Source organism: Agelaius tricolor, unplaced genomic scaffold, assembly GCF_023055355.1.
Source record: "Agelaius tricolor isolate 1412-34295 unplaced genomic scaffold, bAgeTri1.0.p SCAF_8, whole genome shotgun sequence".
Taxonomy (NCBI): Eukaryota; Metazoa; Chordata; class Aves; order Passeriformes; family Icteridae; genus Agelaius; species Agelaius tricolor.
In genome coordinates, this window is record NW_027269268.1 from 37,952,483 (window position 1) to 37,976,185 (window position 23,703).

Here is a 23,703-nt window from a genome sequence, read left to right on the forward strand (position 1 = left end):
AAGTGTCTGTCAGACTAGAGGGAAAAAAAAGTTCAACCTTACTTAGGACGTACTTTCCCTAGGATTCTGTGGACTTTGTGCTTTGTTTTTGTTTGTTTCGGTTTCCTTTTTAGGCAGCATTCAACATTCATAAATTTTTGTTTTCAACATTTTGTAAAGTTTGGGGTTTTTTTAAACTTATTTTCTGGCATAAAGAACAGCAATTTATCTTGATAATGAACAATAAATTTTAGTGTGATTGATTTTTTTTTTCTTTTGACCACATTTTAAAAAATATAATCTGCTTTTGTATTGAGGATAATATACAAGGCACTACTTTTAGGTGTCTTTTAACATCTAAAATGAAATACATTTTGCCTTCAAAGGGGCTAGACCTGTTGTGGATTTTTTTGGCAGTCTCATTATGCATCAGTAGAAATATTGTGGAGAAGAACTCTGTATGCTAGGTAATTTTGCTCTTGCTTAAAAATTGCACTATTACAGCCCTTTTTAATATGTATATATACACATATATACAGCTATTTGTATCCATATAGATCTTCAACCCTCATTTTTAATGCTTTTTTTGGTCAGGCAGCTGTTATATATTGGTTGTGGAGATGCTGCTGTTCTCCATTTGCAGCCAGCAACTGTTTGCTTGAAAGCAATTCACTTGGAGGGGTGCTTAATTTACAAGTAACAATAACTTCTACCTTAAGGTGTAGGGTAACTGTACAAGTTACAGTAAAGACTCCATATTGCAGTTTAAATCTATGATATATAATGGAATGGAAACCAGAAATCTTTAAGGAACTGGAAAATGCTTATTCCTTGGTTAGCAGCTACTGAAAACACTGTATGTATTTAAACAAAACAGGTATGTCAAAGATAAGAAAAATGATTTTTTTTTTCAGAGATTTGGGTAAAGCACAAGTGATGTAGCTACTTCTGATACCTCCTAGGTAGCTGCAGAGCTTTCCTGTGGAAACTCTTGAGTTGCCCTCCCTTGTGCCCCTGCTCATCAGGGCTTTTTACTTCTTGCCTCACTTGGCCCAGGGCAATTTCCATGTACAGTGCACCACTGGTCATTAAGCTCTTGTTTCTACTATGGTTAGTTCCTCGTCAGTAATGCTCTGGCTCAGAAATGCATAATGAAGTGCAGCAATCCTCACTTCTGATGCAGAACTGTTCTTCGATTTGAGGCACTCTGTAAAGAATATAAAGATTCAGTCTAAGACATACAGCAGAGTTAAAGAAGGAATAACAGGGTTGTGTGAGGAAAGGAGCCTTCTCCCTTTCAGGTGTACTTAGCTCCTATTCTTAATTGTAACCACATTTCATTGGCTCTTCTGAGTGAGTGATGAAAGGTAATCCTAGCATGGACAAAATGAATGACAATTGTCACACCTCTTTAGCTTTTCCTTTAAGAGGAAGTAATTCCAGTTTGTGAAAATTTTTAGCAAAGAATCCTCCTGTGTTTCACTATTACAATTACTAGTCTTTTATTATTAAAAGTCACAAGTGAAGAAAGCACTCAGGTGTTCTTTAGTCTTTCTGTTCTCATCAGATGACTGGAGCATCACTTCTTTAAATAAAGGAATTCTTCCCTTCCTTGGTGATCATGTTCAACCAGGTCCTTAAGTTTTAGTTTCCTCTCTTTCCTCTTCAAAGGCAAGTGATTTTTTTCCTTCCTGCTTCTAACAGGAATAGGCTTAACCTCTCCTTTAGATAGGTTATACAGCAATTCTCCTCCATAATAAGGATACTTCCATAAATCTTTTACAGTACATGTAATCTTGTATGCGTTTCTTCTGGCATAAGAAATTAGAATAATCCTTTTAATCTGATGATATATGTGAGTAAAAAGTATGCCACCACTCTTAGTATGTCTGTTCCATAGATCCGCCTTAAGGTGTGGTACTTGGTAGAACTAGTGATACATGGAAGTGCCTTTTGAGCTTTGCTGTTGCCCCCAGGTGACTGTCAGAATGCCTGAGCAGCAGAGCTGGTGTGTAGGAACAGTAACTTTGCCTTGATTGCTGTCTTTTAAGCCGAGACTGTTAACTGTCCTTCTGAAGTTGCAAAGTCAGTGTGCTGTGTATTGCTTCTGGGTTTTTTTATTTTATTTTTTGGTGATCTTGTTTACCGCTCTTCAATTTTATAAGCTTTACTGTGACAATGTGGCTATATTTAGCAAACAAACCTGCATGGTTGTGCTTAAGTTGTTTTCTCTTGGATGGCTCAACAATTTTTTTGTTTAGTTCCTTCATCCTTGTGTGTTTGTTTACTTAGTGACTTTGATATACTGAGAATTAGTTATTCTAGCAGTGCATTTAGCAACTGTGTTTAGTTATTTACTAATCATCAAAAATTGTTTGGTTTCAAACTTAGGTTTTTTTTCTCCCCTTCTTCCTAGAAACATTTTTGAACTTTATTTTAGTACCTTAGTTGGACCCCTCTTTCATCCAGATATGTTGTATTTTTCCAAACAGGAAATTAGATTTCATCTAACACTGAAAGTTAGAATTTCCTCTCCTGTGCTCAAAGCCCTGAAACCAAAACCTCACCAAACCTAAACGCTATCCATTCTCTTTCCTTTATATAAATTCTAAATGTGCAAATTCTCTGCCTCTTTTCTGGTTTTACATTAAACATGAATGATGTTTTGTAAATGTTTATGTATTTAAAGCTACAATGCTGTGGTGCCCATAGGCCCATGTGGAATTCTACTGGGAGCATTCTCTGCAGTATCTGGTGTTTTGGTTCTTGCTATTGATTTTTTTCCTCCTCCTTAAGACAGGAATCCAGATGTTTCTATTCACAGTCCAGTCCATTTGCTGAGACAACACCAAAAGGAAACCTATTAAATACTTGTTCTGATACATATGTTATATTCATACAATGTATATAGAGTTTCAGAGTTTTAGTGTTATGGTCTGTATAACAGAGTCTAAATTAGTAGACTTGAGCATGTCAGTCCACATGAATGGACAGGTGAATGCAGCCACCCAGGTAGGTTGGGTTTTCTTCCAAGTAGGTTGAATATGAGTTTCTACTTTCTATTTTGCCATGTAGATTAAACTTGCTGTGGCCATGTTTCAAGAACCCAGTTAATTTTGCAAGAGAAGAGCTAAAATAGATGGGATGGGTGTAAACCAAGACAGAAGCTGTATTTAATGTAGGCATTGAGAGCTTTTTCATTGCTATTGTAAACGGAGCTTATCATATGAACTCACTATGCATGTTTGTTTTGTTTTTTCAAGTAATAGAAGCTATTGAGAAAAATCACAATGAAAAAAGGATAATGGTAGTTCCCCGAGGTCAATGTGTGCCTTGTATGAAATTTTAAGCAATGAACTACAATTAGGTTAGGCTTGGTAAGGGAAGCAAGATAAGTGTGCTGTATGCAGTTTTGGGATTGGAATGATGGTTATTTTGAACAGTGGAATATAGATTCCCATGCCGTTTGACTTTAATGCTTTCAACATGATTTTAAAAGTTGGCCATTCAAACATGAGGAAATTCTTCTACAGATGTATACTTTTATGTAGTGCTAGAGAAACTCTTTACAGAGACTGTGACAATGCTGTGAAAATCAACTAAATAGCCCAAATATTTGTTTAAGAAATACATGTTGACTCACTGTTCTTGAGTAATTCTGGAAATACACATGTGCTTGGTCTCTGGTTATTACTTACTGTGTCTTCTGGCTGCTCTATGTATTAACAATTGGCAACTCTTGTTTTTCTGTAGAGCATTTAAAAAACTTTTGGTAAAAGTTTTCAGGTTTCAATTCCTTAGAGGTCCAATTTTACAGCAATATTACCATTGTTGTTCTGGCAGTGAACCTTTGGTTTTAAAATGTTTCTTATTTTAATGTCCTTTATATAGAGATATCAGCATCAAGATTGTCATCATTCACTTTGATTATTTTATAAGAAAAAAGGTCTGGCCACTTCTTTTGTTATGGGATTGTGTAATGATGTCTTCTCTTGCTGTTTCTACTTGCATGGAAATGGGTATGGTTCAGGTTATGCTGCATAATTTGGAAGATCTTGTGCAATATATCAGTACTTGGAACAAGCAAGAGGTTAGCAACAGGAAGCCTGACTGAGGATTGTAGGAGCTGTGGGGTAGACAATACCTTGCTCTTCTCAGGAACTCCTAATGAGTTCAGGAAGGCATTGTATTCTTGCATGTGACCTCAAGATAAGAACAGTTATTTAATACGTAAACGGTAAGAATTTGGGGGTTTTTCTGTTCAACAGACTAATACAGTATTCAGTCAGTGAACATAACAGTTTTATGTTCAACTGCTGATGGATATATTTTGACAGATGTTTGTATTTTTTTTTCATTCTCATGCTAGACAAGCGAAGCTAAACTCTGAAACCTCCCCCTCAAATCATTCCCGGAAATTCGCAACCTTCCAAAGAAAAAGCCCCACAACTTGCTCCAAAAGGATCTCCAGCCCCATTTAAAGCAAATAAATACAGCCTAAGTGACTGAAAGAAAAGTGAAACTTTACAAGAAACTGACTGTTGTTTGTTTCTTTCATTTCTCAGAAAATAGCTAGGTGTGTCTAAGTGATAACTGAAACTATTTACATTTTTACATTAAAAAAGCAGTAAACCAAAACTATAGAAAGGTTAAATGGCTTAATTTATAAGTATTTTGTATGCAAAATAATAGCTTCAACAAGTTTGCACTGGTATAGAGAGTGCATTGCAAAATTGTACATTGATTTGTCCCTGGTTGGGTTTTTTCTGTGAAATAACATTAGTTGAACAGAACCAAGGAAACCATTAATGCTAAGTAGCTTAGGAATTAATTGTAAAGTTAAGTGTAACTTATATGAAGGATGGCCTCTTAAATGTATTTTTAAAGTTTGAAATAGACATGGCAAGTTGATTCCTTTAAATATATTAGGTCCTTACAAGTGGTTAGTGCAAACTGCCAAAAGATGAGACAACACCACTACATGACAGATACACTGTTTTCTCCCTGTGTGTGTGTTTCTCTAGGCTATGTTCTTTGTTCAAAACCATGTGACAGTTGTCGTTCTAATGCAAAAAGGCTTGCCATTTAAAAAAAATGCAGCATATACAGAGGAAGAAACAGGGTTTGTCTTCCCTACACCATGCAGGCTTTTGTGTGAAATTGAGTGTCCTACTATTTGCCTAGCCGGTATAAAACATGGATGTCTAGTGCCCACTACCTCTCGTGAGTTTAATGTAGGTCTGTTAATTTATACCTGTAGGCTGGATTTCCAGCTCTGCTGTTTTATTCTGCTTTCAGTTTTGTATCTTGCATCATAACTTTATTTTTTAAGAGTAGATTTTTTTCCATTGGGATATGACAAACTATTGCAAATAGTCTTACAAATTTGTCTTTTCTTCTAAGCATCAAGAAGACACTTCCTGTACTTGGGTTTTTCTCCTAAATATTTTTTTTTTTAGCAGATTTGCTTCCACATGACAGTGGAAGCAAACAGTGATGTCAGGTTGAAATGAGGAGGTTGGTGAAAACAGTCATGTTTATTTGGTACACATAATAGCACACTAATGCTATGTTTAATATGTTTTATATGCTATGTTCAAGTATGGGATGCATAGTTAATACCCTTAATCTCAAGGAATATTAACGTTTCCTGAAGAGCTGCAAACAGATAGAGATCATTTTGCATCACTTGGCCTGCTCACTCTTTCAAAAGGCAGAACTTGCACCCTTTCTTATGCTGCTGGGTCTTTACTGTTAAAACTCCTTTGGCGATGCCTCCAGTACCAGTGTCCCAGCAGGAAGGATAGTTTTGCTTTGTAGGTTCTTGCTTTGCTTGTTTTGGTGGGGTGTTGGGTTTTTTTTGCAGGGGAATGTTGGTGGTTTTTTCTTGGTGGGGGTTTTTTTTTTTTTTTTTTGGCTGTGCCATTGTGGGAAATACAGGCACAGAGAGCTCCCAAAGCTTCGAGCATACAAGCTCAGAGATAGAGATTGATACAATGTTTGACCTAAGACCTTGGAGAAGGGTTGAAGGTTTAGAACAGAAAAGTGAAACAGACACAAAGTAAGAATAAAGATTTGTAATTTAAGCAGAAATACGTTTTAAGCAAGTAGAAATATGCCTCACGTAAGCAAATAAATTTGCTAACCAAGATAGTAGAAAATTTTAAAGTCTCGTAATGGAACTTGTTACAGAGTTGGTAAAAAGTAGAAGATACAGCAGTAAGTTTCTGTAGAGTTACATGATTGGATAAAAAGAGATGCATTGTGACAGAATCATGTAAAACAATTAATGATTGGTTTATGAAGATGCTAGTGAGCTTTGTGGAAGTAGTTGATTGGATAAGAAATATATCCGACATCGTAACTAGAATTAAAATGGCTTTTGATGTGATGGCATTGGATGTAATAACCTTACCATCTCATCCTTCCATGAGACTGATTTTGCAAGAAACCCTTTGCTTAATCGCCTCATCAGTCTACTCTGTATCCCAAACATGTTGTTCTGTCTGGTTAACGTTGTCCTGTGGCTGCTGAAAAGCTGGGAGAAAGCACAGGGTCTGTGTGCCAATAGATGTGCCCACCCCATAGCAGTTTACCTAAAGGGGACATCATAGGATCGTTTAGGTTGGAAAAGACCTTTAAACCACCAAGGTTTGCAGTGTGAACTTCCACTATGCTGGCACAGGAATGCCTCCAGCTGTGTCCTTTGCCAGCGTGGTTGTACCGATGGCCATATTGCCAGCATGGCTGTTGAGGAATATATTCCTCACACGTGGCTCAGTGTACAGCTCCAGGCTGAGCTCTGCGGAGCCAGGAGCCTGAGGTAAGAGAATGTGAGTTGGTGACCCTGTGCACAGCGAAGGGGATGTGGTGCCAGCCAGGGCACCGGGCCCTCAGAGACAGGTGGCCGAGGACTCAGCTGGGGGACCCCAGGCATCCCTGCGCCTGCACTGTGAGGGTACAAACGCCCAGGGGTTCCTTTGCTCGGGGTCCCTCCTCTGGGGCACCAGCTCCAGCTGTTATTTTGTGATTTAATTATTGCATTACCTTAAATTATTTTAAGGATCTGGACGTCTGAAACTCTGCTGTGGGAACCCTGGGATAGAGCCTACAGGGAAACCTCGTCTGACTGTGAGTGTGGGGCGTGCAGCTGTGAAGGGGCCTTAATTCCAGCTCAGGGGCTGGCAGGGTGGCTGGCAGAGCGGCTCCCAGGTGGGCAGACAGGGAGTTTCCTTAACACGGCTGTATTTTGGAACACACGTTCCCACCGTGCTAAGCAAGCTCTCCTGAACTTGTTGCACTCTGCGGGGCCCGTGAAATCGGGCGCAGTTCTGTTTCCTGTGCCAGGGCGGTCTGCGCGGCCCTGACAAGTTAAAACCAGCCCGCTGTGAGGGCCGAGGGCCGCGCCGGGCCGGCAGTCGGGCCGGGCGGAGCAGGGTCCGGCCGAGGGCCGCGCGGGGGCGCTGCGGGCAAAGCCCGCCGGGAGCGGGGGGCGCGGGGCTCCCGGAGAGATCCCGCTGGGACCGGGGCACCGCGCTTCCCCCCGCCCTCCAGCACCTTCTTGCCGCCTTACGCCGTCAATATAAAAGAAACCTCTGCCCCCTCTCCCACAGCAGGTAGGGCTGGGCTGGCGTTTCTCTGGCACAGTGGGGTAGTTCTACAAACATTTTGTGTTGCAAAGCTGTAGGTTTGCAATGCATGCTTGCTCGGAATGTCAAATGATGCTTGGACCTGTCAAATGATGTGTTGCTTGTGGCAGGCTATAGACCCTCTAGGCAGCCTTCCAAAATTGTACTTCCCAGTATCTTGTCTGATTTATAATTGTCTTTTACTATTATTATTGCTAATTATAGGAATTCTCTGCACATGTGAATTCAAGTCACTTCCAAGTAGTTTTTTCTCACATGGATCTTTCTTTCGTTGACTGTGTTTTGTTTTTTCAGTATTTCTCATTCTTGGGATCATCAGGTTCACCTGCTTCAGTGGAATTCCCATGTACATGGCTTTCTATGCACCCCTGCCAAACAGCTTGGCTATTTATGTTCTGAAAGGTCTAATCCAAGGAGACAGTGCTCTGAGAAGTGCTGTGAGAAGACGCAGTGATCATTCACTCACTGGGTCTCCCAGTATTATACTTCTGCATGTTTCATTATCTGTTTGCAATCCCTTCTGCTAATGTGGACTCCTGTTGGTGAGAGGTGCAGAGCTCAAATGTTCCAGAATAAGAATTAAAAATTCTTATTATTCTTATTCTGTTAAAATTTATTGAATAAGGCTTATCGTTGCCTGTTTTGGTTTTGTTTAAACATGAATTTAGGTATAACAATTGTAAGACTTCTGGTATGTTTTACACTGACAGATAATCTGTAAAACTTGCTTAGGTTGTATAGAACCCACAATTGTACATTGTACTGTTTAAGAAGATGGTAAGAGCAAATGCGAGTAAGGAGTATATGTGAAATGATATACCATGGCAAAAACATAAACCTTGTATCTTGCCTTCATTTTTTATAAAATACTGTTTTCACAGAATGTAGTGAAGCATGGAAATCCTGGAGTTAACCTCCAGCCATCCATATACATGTAGAAATATGCGTGTGTGTATCCCCAGCTAACTTCTGTAGAAAACTTCTTGATGTTCTTTTCTTAAGAGTCAAAAGCCACCCTGAAGGAAAAATCAGTCAAAAGCTTTTTAGTATATCTGTTTTGTATAAGCTTTATTAGTTTATCAGGTTTAATCTTGAAATATGATCATGTGTCTGGAGGGTGGTTTTTATTGCTTGTATTTTATGTGTCCTATTACTTGCAAGGCTATTTTTTTCTTATTTTGCAAAAAATATAGCTTCAACACCTAATTGTTTTTTAAATTCATGATTAACTTACACATGCCACATGTTGTGTAAAATGTCACACCTTGTGCACTTAATGTTAAGTGGTGCACTAGGTACTTGAACTTTACATGTTGACTCCACCCTGAGTCCACACACATAATAAAATCTCCCTACCATGGTTAACAGCACTTTGATTCCTAGTCTGAGCCTTTCAGAGGGTGTTTAAGATAGGTACAAAGTGAAGTATCTGGTTGCCCAGATAGATAGGTACAAAGTGAAGTATCTGGTTGCCCCATCTGCAAACTCCAGTTTGGCAGGTGGATAGTTGGAAGCATTCTCAGTGTCACGGAAGTATCTGAACTGCTCTCTTGCTCCCAAATGCAAGGAACTGCCAAGTAGCTTTGTGGCAAGATTTCAAGGGCAAGAAAAGGAATTCTATAGAAAAGAATGCTATTATGAATAAATGATGGCTTGAGCTTGTAATGACTCATGATCTCTTGTAATCACAAATTGTCTTTGTGATATCTTTATTATTGTTCTGAAAATGCGTAAACCCCTTTCTCTGTATTTTCTTTTTGTATTGTGGATAAAACACTGTGAATGAAATCATTTTAGGGAGACTTTTCTGCTTGATCTCCCTGCAGGAAGTGGTATTCTTGCAATACGTCTCTTATGATAAGGTCAGAATTTTGTATTCACTTATAAGGAAAAAAATTGTGTAGCTGTTTATATTCATTTACAAGGGGAATTTGGACTCACCTGGTTATCTGGGGATTTTAATGCAAAATTAAATAGAAAAGACATTTTCAGTCTATATAGAACTTGAAAAAATATCTTAGGTGGCAGCTTTAATGAACTTGTACCAACTTTTTCAAGTTGTGGCATTCTGCACAACATACGTGGCAGTTGAGTAGGACTGACAACTTAATCCAGTTGAGCAGCCCCTTGTCAGCATGTAACTGAAACTCTGAGACCTGAAACATGTTATGCTGCATACCTTTCATAGATTTTTGTTTTCTTTTTAAGAGCTAAACAGAAGTGAATTTCGGATTAAATACCTTCTTTTGAGGAAAGTATAGAAGTGTGCTATGCTTCATGTGTAGTTTGGATAGTTGTGTTGCATGCATTCAGCAATGTTTTGGACACTGTGCTGCCTTCATAAAAATAACAGAATCATGCAGGCTGCCACTGAGGTGTTTGGAGTGAGTATTTAGTGTATTTCCTCTGAGCAGTGTGTACAGTCTTCAGTAGTAAATGAGGTAGGAATATTGCCTAGTACAGTGTCTGTCTATCTCCACTCTAAGTGGAGTAGTAAATAAAAGCGTAGTGTATAAAATAAAAGAATACTGTGTAGTAAATAAAAGAATACTGTAAATCAAACAATTATACGTATTCCCAATTGTAGAAAGCCTTAAGGAACATTCTTCTTCTATGATAATTTATTTGTTTTGTCCTTGAACTTTCTTCTCCAAATGCAAGTCATCTTTCTGGCTTCTTTAAGCTAAATATAAAACAACATTCAAACTTCCCAAAATAAAACCCAAAAATTCAGCTAAACCAGGCATGTATGGAGAAGTAGCCCTAGGGATAAAGTGGATGTTTGGACAAGAGACAGGTTATTTCTGTACTTGTAGTTTTCTGGAAGGTGGTGCAAATATTTTAAGTGGTAAAAATAGCACCAGAGTCCCTGCAAAACAGCACATAAATATAATAAAAGTTAGTATTTTTGTAGTTAGTGGCTAAAACTATGTGAGAGTGTGAATCGTGATGTTATACACCAGCTTTAAAAACAAAGTGCCTAGACTTTCTGAATGATAAGTGTTATCTTTCGAATACAGAAGAACGCTCTCTATGCACTTCATGAAAATGAAGAGCTATTGAACTCTGTCAGATACAGAGTTTGCAAATGTGTCGCAAATGTTCTTAGGGCTTAAAACTTTTGCAGTGCTAAGTAGTGTCTCCTTGGCGTGCAGAATTTAGCATGCGTTGGTTAATATATAGGCTTGGTGGTGTTTGGTTTTCTTATCAGTCCCCACAGTGAAATGTCTTTAGAATCTGCCCTGGAGCAGCTGGCTGGCAGCTGACGCTGCTGTTGGCACCACCCAGGTTTAAACTGACATCACCAGAAGTCCACCTCTGTGCTCAAGGAAGTTGATGTGGGAGCCACGCTCTGTGAAGTGGAGCATAACTGCTGAGAACACAGAGGGCATGTAAAAATGGAATTCCTGAAAAAAATTGTTCCCACTGCTGCTTCTGGAGATGTTCTGGATGTTGGGAGTCCAGCCCGTGAGAGCTCTCCAAGGCTGCTGAAGATGAGACGGGTCAGGCTGTTTTCATTAGGACAGACAATAGATGAAGATGAGGAGACACATGTTTTACATCCTGATTACTGTATGTATCCACATCATCAACCTGGTGGAAACTGATTGCTAAGCTCTTCCTTCAGATCGTGATTATTTTGTTAAATTGACAAATTTGATTATAAAAGGCCTTTTTATCAGAGTTCCTATGACTATGGTGTCTTGAGCTTTAGAACTATTTTATCACTGACGCATTATCATTTGTTAGTGACCTATGTGGAAGCAATTTTTCACGATTTTTAATTTCAGGACTTCTTGTCTTTGCATGCCTGTTGTAGCTTTTTCCCCCTCCTCTTTCTGGGATAAGAATATGTTTAAGTTTTTGAACTGTAATGTACGTAAAATTAGGCACTAAGTTGTCTAGACAGAAGTGTGCTACACAGAGATCTGTAACTGTAGTGCAAGAAGCAAGTTTTGTGTCATCTTTTCTCTCCCTGTCTTTTGATCGCCTAAGTTTTCAAAGGCTTTCTTTTTGAGTGGCTTTTTGTCTCAAAACAGTATATGTTTCACTCTTTCAGTGTTTTGAAGATTGCACATTTTTAGTAAACATATTATGTAAATAAGTAAAGTAAGATATGGATATTGTATAGAGAATTTTTAACCTCAAGAACATGGGTAAGGTTGCTTATATGATTGCTTTTTAAAAAAAAATTTTACTATGTGTTAGTGGCTAAATATTAGTGTATTGTGCTAATAAAAAGTAGAATTAGTTCATGTTCCTTTTTCAGATAGTACAGCTGGGTGGTAATGGAAAATTCAGTTTTACTTTTTTTTTCTTTTGCCTTCAGCTAAAATAGTGCAGTCTTGAGCCTTTATAGTCTTGGATTCTGCTGGCTGTCAGATGTAGTTTTTGCCCTTCACTGTGTGGTTGGATATTTTCAAGAATTAGTATGGCTTTTAAATTTTTTTCCTCACCTGCAATTTTTTTCCTGTCTACCTGCAGTGGTGGGAGATGGAGACATTCATCTGTCTTACTGGGTGATGAACTTACAGCCTTAGGGAATTAGGCTTGTGGTGGAAGAAAACTATTTCCTTGAAAAGACGTCTCTTAGCCTTTCTGATTGTTACATGAACCACTTTTTTCAGTGCATCAGGTTGAGTAAAATAGGCAGCTGAGGAAAGCAGGGACAGTTCTGATGTTTTAAACAAGTTGTTTCTGTGCACAGCAAATTAGAAGAAGTTGATGTTCTAATGCTGTGGGTTATTGAAGGCTGCCTACAGAATAAAGTGTTATGGCTGCCTATATACTTGAAATCTGATCAGAAGCCCGTGGTGTCTGATGGCAAAGGTTTTTTAGTCTCATTTAACTTGGAATGCTGTACAACAGCCCTGGAGTTTATAGTTGGATATCACTGTGAATTTAATATCTCCATAGGTATATCTCACCAATCCTGCTTTTATGCTACATTCTAATTTCTTTATAGCTCTCAATTTAATTAATATTTTTCCCACATGTTATAATGTCAGAAGAAATAGAATTGTCTTTGTGTCAGGTTAAAAGAAAATGCTGTAGGCTGATTAAGTTGGGAGAGAAAACAGATACATTCATCTTTGTTCAGTGTTTTGTTGATAGTTTGAGCAAATGAGGATAATAAACATAGAATAAACTACTCTGACTGTTAAAGATGAATTTACCTCTCTCGATCCTTAAATATGGGCCAAATGGTGGCTATTAGGAGTGATTTTGTGGAAACCAGCAGTGCCTGACTAATATTGTTTAATAGTGTGATGTCATCATTTACGAAATGAAGACTTAGAGTCTGTTCTGGGATCATGCTTTTACAATAGCAGATAGTAGCTGAATCCTCTTTAAATTATCTGCTTATTTCTATTTTTGTATCTTGGTAATGGAATGAGCTGCTCTGCTGGAATAGAGCAAAAGAACTACTGTGTTTACCAGTTGGGTATGCTGCAGAAGGCAGGTGCTGACCAAACAGGTAATAAAACAATAGAATTATTTGAAAAAATATTGTAAACATTTACTTGCTTGTTGTTGGCAGATGTGGTGTTAATGCACCATAGAATTTGAGGAGCTCAATAGTTTTTTAAAGCCAAGGTGGTTTGTCATATTACTGTGTTTGAATTTGAGAGTGAATGGTGTTTATTATTTTTTTCATTTTACTTTCTGTTCCTTATTGCTGCTGTTTAAGTTTTTTTTCTTTTGTTTTGGTGAGAATTTAGGTGAAATTCTGAGCCTGACAATTATTTTTAAGTATAACCATATTTTAGAAGTTCTCCAATAGACAGACCAAGCAAAAAAAACTTATTCCTGGCATTGAAATCCTAAAATATTATTTTTATAATACAAGCTAGTTGGGTTTGCATCTAGCTGACCTAAACTTTTTGTGAAAAATTTGGGTGGTGAAATTTTTTGTTTTTGTTGGTTAATAAATATTTATCATATCAGCTGTCAAAATATTTACTCAGTTTATACTTTGTTTTAAAGCTGAAAATAGGACCTTACAAATATATGCTCTGTGATACATCTTTTAAAATATGTAGTTTCCATCAGAATGGTTTCAAGTGTATTTTAGAAGTCTTTTCAGAAATGTCTTTTTAGATGTGTAAGATCAGCACAATTGTAGAAGAAAACCACAACTGACTTGTTGAAGTGTTTGTATATGACTGGATGCATATACACAGTGCTTAATAGAGGTTAGTAAAGAAACAGGCAGCTTTTAAAAATTTGCTGTAGTGTTTAAGGCTACATGTTCTCAGTTGTAAAAATTTGTTTCAAAAAAATCTACAATCCAAATGAAACATGCACAGTTGAGCATGGAAGTTTCAGATTGTGGTGTTAAAGAAGGGGAATGCCATGACTGCCCTGAGTGAACTGGCAAATGGCAGCTGTACCTGCGGTGTGTGAAATGTGCCCTTCTGTTGCAGCTCTGTGCTTTCACTGTTACAAGGCAGGGTAGCTAATACTGTGGAACTGTCTTAATGGCCAGCTGTGTAAGTCAAATCTGCAAGAATTGTAGATGAAATGTTGATTTTTTCAGTGATGTGAGTGTTCTCACTGCTCACAGCCCCCATGTTGTTTCTGTGTATGGAAAACCTACTTCACTTCAAGTGCTTCTGCTAGGAGAGTAAAAATACATTCCAACAGGAATGTGGTCTTTGATGGTAAAGTAACAGAGCTGTGGCTGCCTCAGGGGTTAGCAGCAGGGGCTGGATACACATACAGTACCTGTGTGCACTGTGTAACCTGTAATATCAGCAGCTTTGCAGGGCATATTCAGCTCCCATTGCATCTCTAATCAGCCCTGTACACCTGGGACTTGGTGTTTATACATGAAATAAAAGTCAGTTTCTGTACCCAAGTACAGAGTTTTGGTTAGAAAAGATTGGAGAGGATGGTGTGCAGCTCAGTGCCATGGCTGCCCCCCACAATCTCTGCTGGCTCGTGTTTAAAGACTGCTCCATAATACTGTTTGGGATCCAGAATACTATTTGCATAAAAGCCTTTAGCCTCTCTCCTTGTTTTCTTATCACTGCAGATAACATTATTTTGTTTGAGTAATGCCCCAGGAAATTGTTCTGCGTATATTTTCCATAAGAAATAATAAGTGAACCTCTCCTAAGGGCCTTTGGAATCTGTGCTTTGAAGCCCTTTGCAACAGAAGGGAGGGAAAGGAGATTTTGGTTCGATTTTTGAGTGCAGCTTTACAAGCGGATCAGGCTGATCTAACAGTTTGCCGTCAATGAAAAGGGCAATCTCACTCACAGCTGTGCAGCCTTCCCCATCTTCTCCTGAGTTCTGGTGTGGCTTTTCCTTGAGCTGATTAATTTCACAAAGCCAGTGGAAAATGTTCCAATGTATTAGGGGCACTTTTGAAATGAATCGGCAACAGGAATCAACTTGCTGAAAGGGCCTTTTGGATCAGTAATGGGACAGCATTAGATGTCCTACCATCACCAAAAGTAGCAGTCACCTTTTGGATATCCTCTGTTTTAATTGATTTGTGGAAAATGAACTCTTAAATATTTTAGATAAATGGAAAAACAAGCATCCCTCCAGAGTTTTATTTTAAGTGCAGGCATGATAGATTTTATTATTACTGCTTATAAGCAGATAAAATGACCACTGGGTAAATGTTTCTTAAGTAAGGCATTAGCTTAAGATGGAGTCAATAAAGAACTGAAATAAGGTCCAGCAAATCTTTTTAAAAGTAAGCCCAAGTGCAAAGAGGGTACACTTCTGACTTCATTATTTTACCATTAATACAGAAAATCAACTGTAGTTGTGTTTAGTTTTCAGACACATCTCAAATATAATCTTTATTTTATTGAAGATCTGATCTTTTAAAATTGCATACTTGACTGTATACTAATATACTTCTGCTGTACTTTTTCTCAGGGTTTCTTCTAAAGAGTATGTGTGCAGAAATTTACAATGAATATATTTTAGTAAAGTGGTGAAGTAATTGTAATTCACTGCTTCATACAAGGTGTGTATCAGTACGAATCAAAGGTGGATCTAGAAGTATTTCTTCATACTTAACAGCTACTTGAGTGGGGTATATTTATATAAATGTGTGCAGTATATGTATATAGCGAGGAGGTAATTCACTTGTTTTCCTCTAACACATGGTGAAGAGCTTATAAATTTTTTATTGCTATTGGTCACTTACTAGATTATCTTTGTATCACATTTATGCATCTGGACTTCAAGCACTTTAAAGGTTTTCTCAGACATAGTGTTAGTATGAGCTTTCATGTGACAGCTGAATCAATGTACTGGCTCAGTGTTGTGAACAGGAGATTGTACCCTTCCACCTGTGTAGTTGTCTTGCATATTCATTTTTGGTATTTCCGTTGTACATCTGTCTTTGGTGAGACCATTCTACTTGCTAAACCAGAGGAAACCCCCCTTCCCTTTCAATACCAGTGGATAGGCAGCAAACTGGAATGCTGTGAGAAATGACCAACAGCAAATCTAGGAAGTGAATGACAGTAAACCTGCGCTTTGGACTTTGTTTTTCTGTTCTTTTGACTTAGTCCTGCAGATTGTAAGGTGAAAAGTAAGAATAAAATCTCCAGTTTATTAATTATTAATAGATAATATGACAAAATTTCTGCACACACAGTTTATTAAGGGAAAAAAAGGGGAAATTGGACAATACTTAGCTGCAAATATTCATTGAAATGTTATCTTCAGATTAATTCTTTGAAATAATGCAGATAAAATTTAGTGGGAAGATTGTAAATTAAGCAAACATCTCTTGACCTTGCCAATCTACAATTATTTTTAAGGTAGTTGTGAGAGGGACAAAATAAAGCTTTTAAGTTGAAGGAGAGGGGGAGAGACATGATACATGTGGGGGATGTGAAAAAACTTAACATAGAAAACCAAGTTTTCAGAAGATTCTACAAAAGCTGATTCTACAAAAGCTGCTGAAGTGAACAAGATGTGGAGAAACTTGTTGCAAAAATATCTGCTACTGTAAAACTGTTCTATCTATAATATACTGGTAATAGAACAACAAGAATATTATTTTAAATTTTTTGTGTCTAAGGTGGCCACAGGCCTTGGAAGTGACATTTTGAGAGAGACAGAGTAATTTAGCATGTTCTTCCTGTTTCAAATTTTACTTCTATATATCTTGCACATAAAACAGATTTTAAAACTTAATCTGCTATCAATAGTGTCTGTTAGTGATCCCAAAGTAGAGTATATAAAAGGCTGGATAGCATGTAAAATAAAAGTATCAGCTTATTTTTAAGGAGCTGTTTTCTTTGAAGTAAAAAACTGTTATCCTTTAAAACATTAAAATTGATCTATGGGCTAAAAAAATCCCAACTAATATCCTCCTAATGTTCAAGAATGTATTTGAAAGGTCAGTATAGTATTTACTAGTAGGATTAATTCAGCAACTTCATGTGAAGATGCCACGCTTGTGATACCAGCAATTCAGATTAAAGTTACAGAAAGGTTAGAGTTAGAACATTGTGAAACGGTTTTTCAATTATCACTTGAAAAAGAGGTCTGTGTTTCAAATGGAAAAGTGTTAGTTTATAGGTGATCAGACTAGTCTTAATCTCCTTTAGGTGTGGTTTTTCTGTTTCTAATGAAAATGTGAATTTTAAGTGGAAGAGTCAGATATGATATTTTTCAATAATTTATATTTTTGATGACTGTTGGTAGTTTCTGTTGGCTGCATTTGTTAACTGTTTTATGTCTTTGTTTGTAAACCTCTATGTTTCTAGTTGCTTTTGTTCTAAGCTCTTCGGTAAGGATGGTTCTTACCCTGTGAGTTCTAATTTTATATGTGTTCCTTTATTGTGTGGATCCAAACTGGGGGGAAAAAAAGACTACTACTTCAACTATATCCCCTTTATCAAGGGCTACTTTGGAAAGCCTTTCCATTTTCAGTAAAGGTCATTTTTCACCTCTCTAACTTAACACTGAATAGCCTTTAGTTGCTCTTCAAGTAAGAGTATGTTCTCTCAGGTAGTAAATGCTACTGAAGAGTAGCTGTGATTTGGGAAGCAGTGTTAGTGACGTTGGTTGTTTCACTCGACACACATCCTCTTGTTCTCCAGCCAAATTCTAAAAGGTCCCTTCAAGCAAGGATCCACTCTCCCAGACAGGAGCGTTCTTGACTCATGTTTGTACATTTTTGAAGCTTGTATTTATTTATAAGAGAAAGAATTTGTTATGAGAAATCCAAATGCACTACTGCTTTGAGGAGACAAGTAAAACTTTCAGAAAGCCATGTCACTTTACCAGTGGAACCTTCTTAAAGAGATTGCTTCTGTCTGCAGCAGTTTTTCATGACGTGCTCTGGATGTTCTGGACTTGGTGTATCCTCACTTAATGAGCTGTGCAATATGCCTTTGTAGGGTGATACTACATAAATAATAATAGTTCTTTAGCTGATTAGTCCAAAAAGGTCTATAGTGACAGGCATGTTGTGGACCCTGATTGCTTGCGATACTGTCAGTGCTCATTAACAAGACCAGTATGGCAATAAAAGCTTCAGATACTCTTAACATCAGGATGGTGTTGCATGGTCATATTAGAGACTGACTCAAAACTGTCTGGTGTCACTTGGCATCTTTAAAAATGCACTGGTGTGAGTTTTGTCTCAGTTACTTCTTTGAGAGGATGACTTGCTGAAGGAAGGATGTTTTAAATTTCAAAGTATTTTCTAAGTTAAAACAGGAAAACCAGTAATACATATAAAAGAAACTCAAAACTTGTATAAAAATATTGTATTTATCTAGTATGTTGTTTTCAGTTTATTAGAGTTAGTTTAAAACTTTTTTCTTTGTTGATTGGGGTTTCCATAAATTCTATTTCCATGGAAGGTGCTGTGCGGAGCAGAGTAGGTTAATTTGCCCAGGTATTGAGGAAGTTATAGATGTTTATAGGTACATTGTATGTTTGGATAATTAACATGTTCATATCAGTTACTGGGAAAAATGAACAGCATGCAAATGCTCTATCAATAGATAATATGACTGACAAATAGGGAGAGCCAGTTGAATGAACAGAAGAAACTAAAGCACATTGTCCATATTATGTGAACATGTTTTTACCACCTGATTTCAGCTGTTCATTTTTCAGTAATTAGTAGGGCTTGCAGTGGGGTGACACCATGGCTCTGGTTGGATGTGCTGTGCCCGATGCAGGTGTGTGCATGCAGAGCTGCCTGCCATGGTTTGGGTGGAGTGCTGGGCTTGGCACCTGCTGCCCTGTGTGCAGCTGCTGGCAGAGAGTAGCTTCTAGTCCACCAGCTATGGCACTTTAAGGAACTCTGTGTCATGAAATATTTGCACAGTACCAGACAAACATGGCCTTGTAAAGTTTTAGTGTGTGTTAGGTGTTTAGTATCTAACTGTTGCATTTAGCTGCCCTTGGGTTTGTTACTAGTTCTGGTTCTCCCCCTTTCTGATTTTTGTGTTTCTTTTCTTGCTTTTCTTTAGTGTAACAGCATGCTTGCTCAAGATAAAGGTTCGGAAAAGACACTCATACGAATTATTTTATTTTATTTCTGATTTGCAAAACAATGTATGTTTTACCTTTTAATTACCTTTCTAAATCTTAAAAGCATCTCTTTTTTTAACTTATGCTTCAGGTTCCTGCAAGAAATATGTGTTTCACAGAGATTGGAGAGCTTCAAAATTCAGCATTAAAAACACTTGTTTAAATCCTGGTAACTAAAGCACTAAAGAAAGGCGCTATAAATATTTTCTGGCTTTGGAGTAAAGAAATATGCCAGTTAAGTTCAACTGTGAAGAATGCCATGTTAACGTAATGACTCCATTTATTTCTGATATTGGGTGGTGGAGCTCCATATGCTCCTGCCCTGTGTAACAAACATCAGGAAAGGCAGGTTTAGGAATTGAAACCTCAAGAGAAAATTGGCTGTCCATGCCTTGCCCCTTCTTGCTTTCCTTTTCCTGACTCTAAAGTACAGCTGTCCAAGTCCTTATACTATGTGTGCAGAGCTGCCTACATAGGGATTGAAGCTGTGGTGGAGTAAGTTGGTAGGCTGTGATTGTGAGGAGGTTTTACAGAGACACCTGCAGCAGTTTCCTCTTGTCACTGTGCCATTGCCCATCCTCTGCCTACTGTTAAGTGCCCTGTGGCAGAGGTGGCTGAATGAGACGTGCGTGCGTCTGCATACGCAAGGTTCTCTAGTGTTTAATGTATGAGCAGGAGTGGACAGCAGTGACAGTGGCTCAGGAGCAAACACTCAGCTTTGCTTATGGCAGAGGGAGGAGGGCAAGAGTTCACCTCCCAGCACAGGGTAAGCACACACACAAGGATCTTCAGATGCTCTGTGAGTTTAGTGGTAATCTGCAGCCAAGAATATTTTCTGCCCAAGTACTATTGCACTCATGAGGCTTAATAGATTGCAGCTTCTGGGCTGAGTTTATCCCTATAGGTAGCTTTTTTCTTTAACTTTTTCTTCTTTAAAGTTTTCCCAGATGAATCATAAGCTCTCAGTGTTCTTTTTTCCCCCAATGCTCTCTATAGGGATGGAATAAAAGTGGCAGAGACATCCAGCAGCTTGGGAGGAATAACAAAAATAGAAACATAACTGATTTGTAGCAGTTGTCTTGAGGCCTTGTAGGGTAACAGAGTTAAGCCTTTCCTTACTCTATCCATTTAAACGCCCAGCAACTAAGCAGGGATTTTCTGTGTAGCTCCGTAACTGTTTCCAGGTTCCATTAAAAAAGTTGGTGAAAAGCGAGTGCTGGTTCCTAGTGCATGGGTGTGTTTGTGCTGAAGCACTGTGAGGAGGCTGGCACAGTACAGAATTGGACAGATCAGACCTTAAGCAGTTATTTCAGGTTGTCTGACATAGAACCATCCTAATTGGGCTTTATACCTCTAAGTTTTATTTGCAGTCATTGAAGATTGAAATTTAGCATCTGAGAAAGGAATAAATCACTGTGTTTCTCAGAATTTTAATTACAGGGCTGCTTGTGGCAATTGAAAAACTTGGATTTGTCAGACTTATGAGATGTGGTAGCAACTTTAGGCTTGGGTATCACTTTACCTGTCTCATTTTGTCTTGGCAGGTGATTGGTTAAATATCATCTCAGAACGGCCTATTGTGGCTTTTGAAATGTTTCACCTTTTGATTTCTGATTTGTTTCCTTGTAGTCTTACAATGTTTGCTGATCTGGAAAGCTAGATTTTCAGGAAGGACTGGGTATCTGTTTACTATAAACTCTTACAAAATTCATAAGGCTGTTGTTATCTACCTTAAAATTATTTGAATTTTCATTATTTGACTACTCTTGAAGGTTGTGGGGGATTCTTACCCTTTATTTTTTTTTTCCATTTACAGCAGACTTACTATTCAACCTAGATATTGTTAACTTAATGAAAAGTTAAATATTAACTATATCCTCTTTGATCCTACTCAAAGACTGTGTTCTGTGAGGAGGGTGTGCATGTGTATCTTCAGTGTTCTTCCAGAACTAGCTGGAAACTTCATAATTTACTTTCAGTGGGGAATATTATTTGTAGTTCTGAATGTATTTTCTGCCGGTCTTTATCATCCTGAAGATAAATGTATCCTAAAGATAACTTCTGTAAGTTCCTTTACAGTTTTCAACCCTAGAAATGTAGTAGGGTTGAAAACTGTAAAGGAACTTACAGAAGCAAGGATAGCTGCGTGTTTTTTGTAACTGAAAAGAATGCCTTTAGCTTTGGTTTTTAATTGAGTGTTAATGCCAGAATGCTTTGTTCAAAATAATCTAAATTATTTTGCAGAGAGATAAGTAGAAAAATCATATTCTGTTATCTTGGCCATGCCACTAGAAAAAAGCAAGAGCTGCACTGGGGGTTTGAGGGAGGGAGGTAGAGTGTTCTCTAGAGTCCTAGAGAAATTAAGCTATTGTAGAACTGGGGAACAACACTTCAAATGAAGGGGGGGGGAAGGAAATGAAGCTAAAAATCTGTAATGCTCCCTGTGAAACACAAATTAATTACTTATAAAGTGTTATTTATTTGCCATTTAAAAGCAAAGTTTTAAAAGTTAAATATTGCTTTTTTAAGACAATAAATACAACGTCTTCAGTCATGAAACCCCTCTTTCCTTTGCAGCCTGTAGAGGTGAAGCAAAACCAGCATTGTATGAATAATTTTTGTTGGTCTTGCATGTCACAGTTTGCCACAGGCTAGATCTCTGGCAGGTACTGCAGCAGCAGTATTATGCATATGGCACTTCATGTACATTGTTCAGAGTAGTTGCCAGCAATGTGTCTGGGCATCTCCAAGAAAATGGCATGATGTTACTTGAATTAAAGCAAAGCTGTGCAAATAGCCTTTGCATACACATTTCTGGTAAATGTATTGATCCTAACATGGATAATGATCCTTTCAGAAATATTTTTATTAATATAAAAATATTATAAATGCTACAAAGAAAGAAAAGTTCTGTTATCTGTACTATCTACAGTGCTAAAGTTTCGGGTCTCTTAAATTACTTGGGTCCTCTAGCTATTAAAACACTCAAGGCAAATCTTGCCTGTCCTGTGACTGGGCTTACTGTACCTGGATTGAAAATTCCATCTCAAAGGTATGTGTGGAAGTGCTGAATGGGCTTTGTTTGTACAGGTCAAGCGTGCTGTGGATGAATGTTACCACAAATGGCCAGTCCGATGCTTCCTGGAGCAGCTGGGCTTACAGTGCGTGAATCTTGTAATGTATCAGTCTATTTCCAGCCTGGAGTCTGCTGACTTAAGTCACTGAAGCAGCTTGAGCAATTTGCTTCTGGCCATCCTCTTTACTTAGAGTTTTTCATATCAGAGCAGAAAGCATGGTGTGGGACTGGGCATTTGGATGAATCATTTTAGTAGAGTACAAACAGCTTGTGTCTGCAGATTGAGCACTTCTGCTTTACTGCACCTACAATCCAATTCTTGTCATGTTCTTTTAAGAGCTTACTGATACCAGTGTGCTTATTCATGCATACCTCACCTTGGCTCTTGAGAAAGCCTCAAAAATAGACTTTAGAGTATCTGCTCCCTTTAGAAGTGAAATTGATCCAGAATCAAAAGGTATACTGGGATCAGTATATAAACTGTGTATTTATTGGAATTGCGTAATGTTCAGCCTATTTATAAAAGTATGCACAGATCCTCAATTTCATATTTTCTTTTTTGGATTTTTTTTTCTTACTTGAACCAGCTCCAGATGAAAGCTATTTGCTTATATTTAAATGCAAGTGCTTTATTTTCCAGTTTATCTAAAATAGTAAAATATTAATCTTACAGAAGACTTTTTATAAATACTCAAACTGATAGGTATTTTTAGTGGTCATACTTGTTGCTCTCAGTTTTAGACACAGTGTACTTTCCAGAAGACTCTTTCATTTTCCTCTCTGAGAATGAGGAACTGGAAAAAAAATCCTTGTTGTAAATTACATTTTTCTAACACTGTTCTAGAAATACATGATGTTGATATCTTCTAACTCTGCCTTATGAGTTTTGTTGGGCTCTTCTCAAAGAATTAGCCTTGTCTGTGCTTGTCCAAGATTCAGAAGCTTGTAATCCATAGTTTTTCTTTCCTGCTTTTACTATTCTTGTTTTGATTAAAAATAAAAGGTTACATTTGTGGTTTATACTGAAATCTTCTGTTTATTCTAATATTTGGTAGATTGTTTCATTAACTCATTTCAAAAGAAAACCAAAACCCAAGAAGTCTGGTATGGCAGTCATTGTTATTTACACAGCTTTGGTTATAAAGCAGTTAAATTGAGTTGTGAGGAAGAAGACTTGTTGGAGGGCTTGTGCACAGTTGTACAATGAGATAACTCTTATGATGCTGATGTTATATGATAGGTCTAAGATACTGACAGACCCATTACTCCACTTGTGAAATGGACTTGTACTGATAATTTGGTTCTGCCTTTCTTGGGGGAAGGGAGGACTGTGAAAATACTTGGTGGAAGCCATTTTTAAGTCTAATAAATTAGTGATGTCCGTTTAGTGAAAGTTGCTATGTCTGTTCATGTATGTATGAGAGCATACATATTCATGTAGTATTAAAAGAACATCTTTCTTTTCAA

The 23,703-nt window shown here is 37.7% G+C and overlaps 1 protein-coding gene across 12 annotated transcripts in view; it reads left to right on the forward strand.

Moving 5' to 3' along the window:
- Positions 1-23,703, forward strand: part of FRYL (FRY like transcription coactivator) — a 163,595-nt gene that overhangs the window by 16,676 nt on the left and 123,216 nt on the right. For 8 of the 12 annotated variants that reach the window (XM_071432416.1, XM_071432419.1, XM_071432417.1 and 5 more), the window contains exon 1: positions 10,920-11,201. The exons of the other annotated variants lie outside the window; for them this stretch is intronic. In XM_071432416.1, coding sequence (XP_071288517.1) covers positions 11,027-11,201 — 175 coding nt within the window. In that variant the 5' untranslated portion in view covers positions 10,920-11,026. Of the gene's footprint in view, positions 1-10,919; positions 11,202-23,703 lie in introns of those variants that run through there. 12 annotated transcript variants of the gene reach the window in all.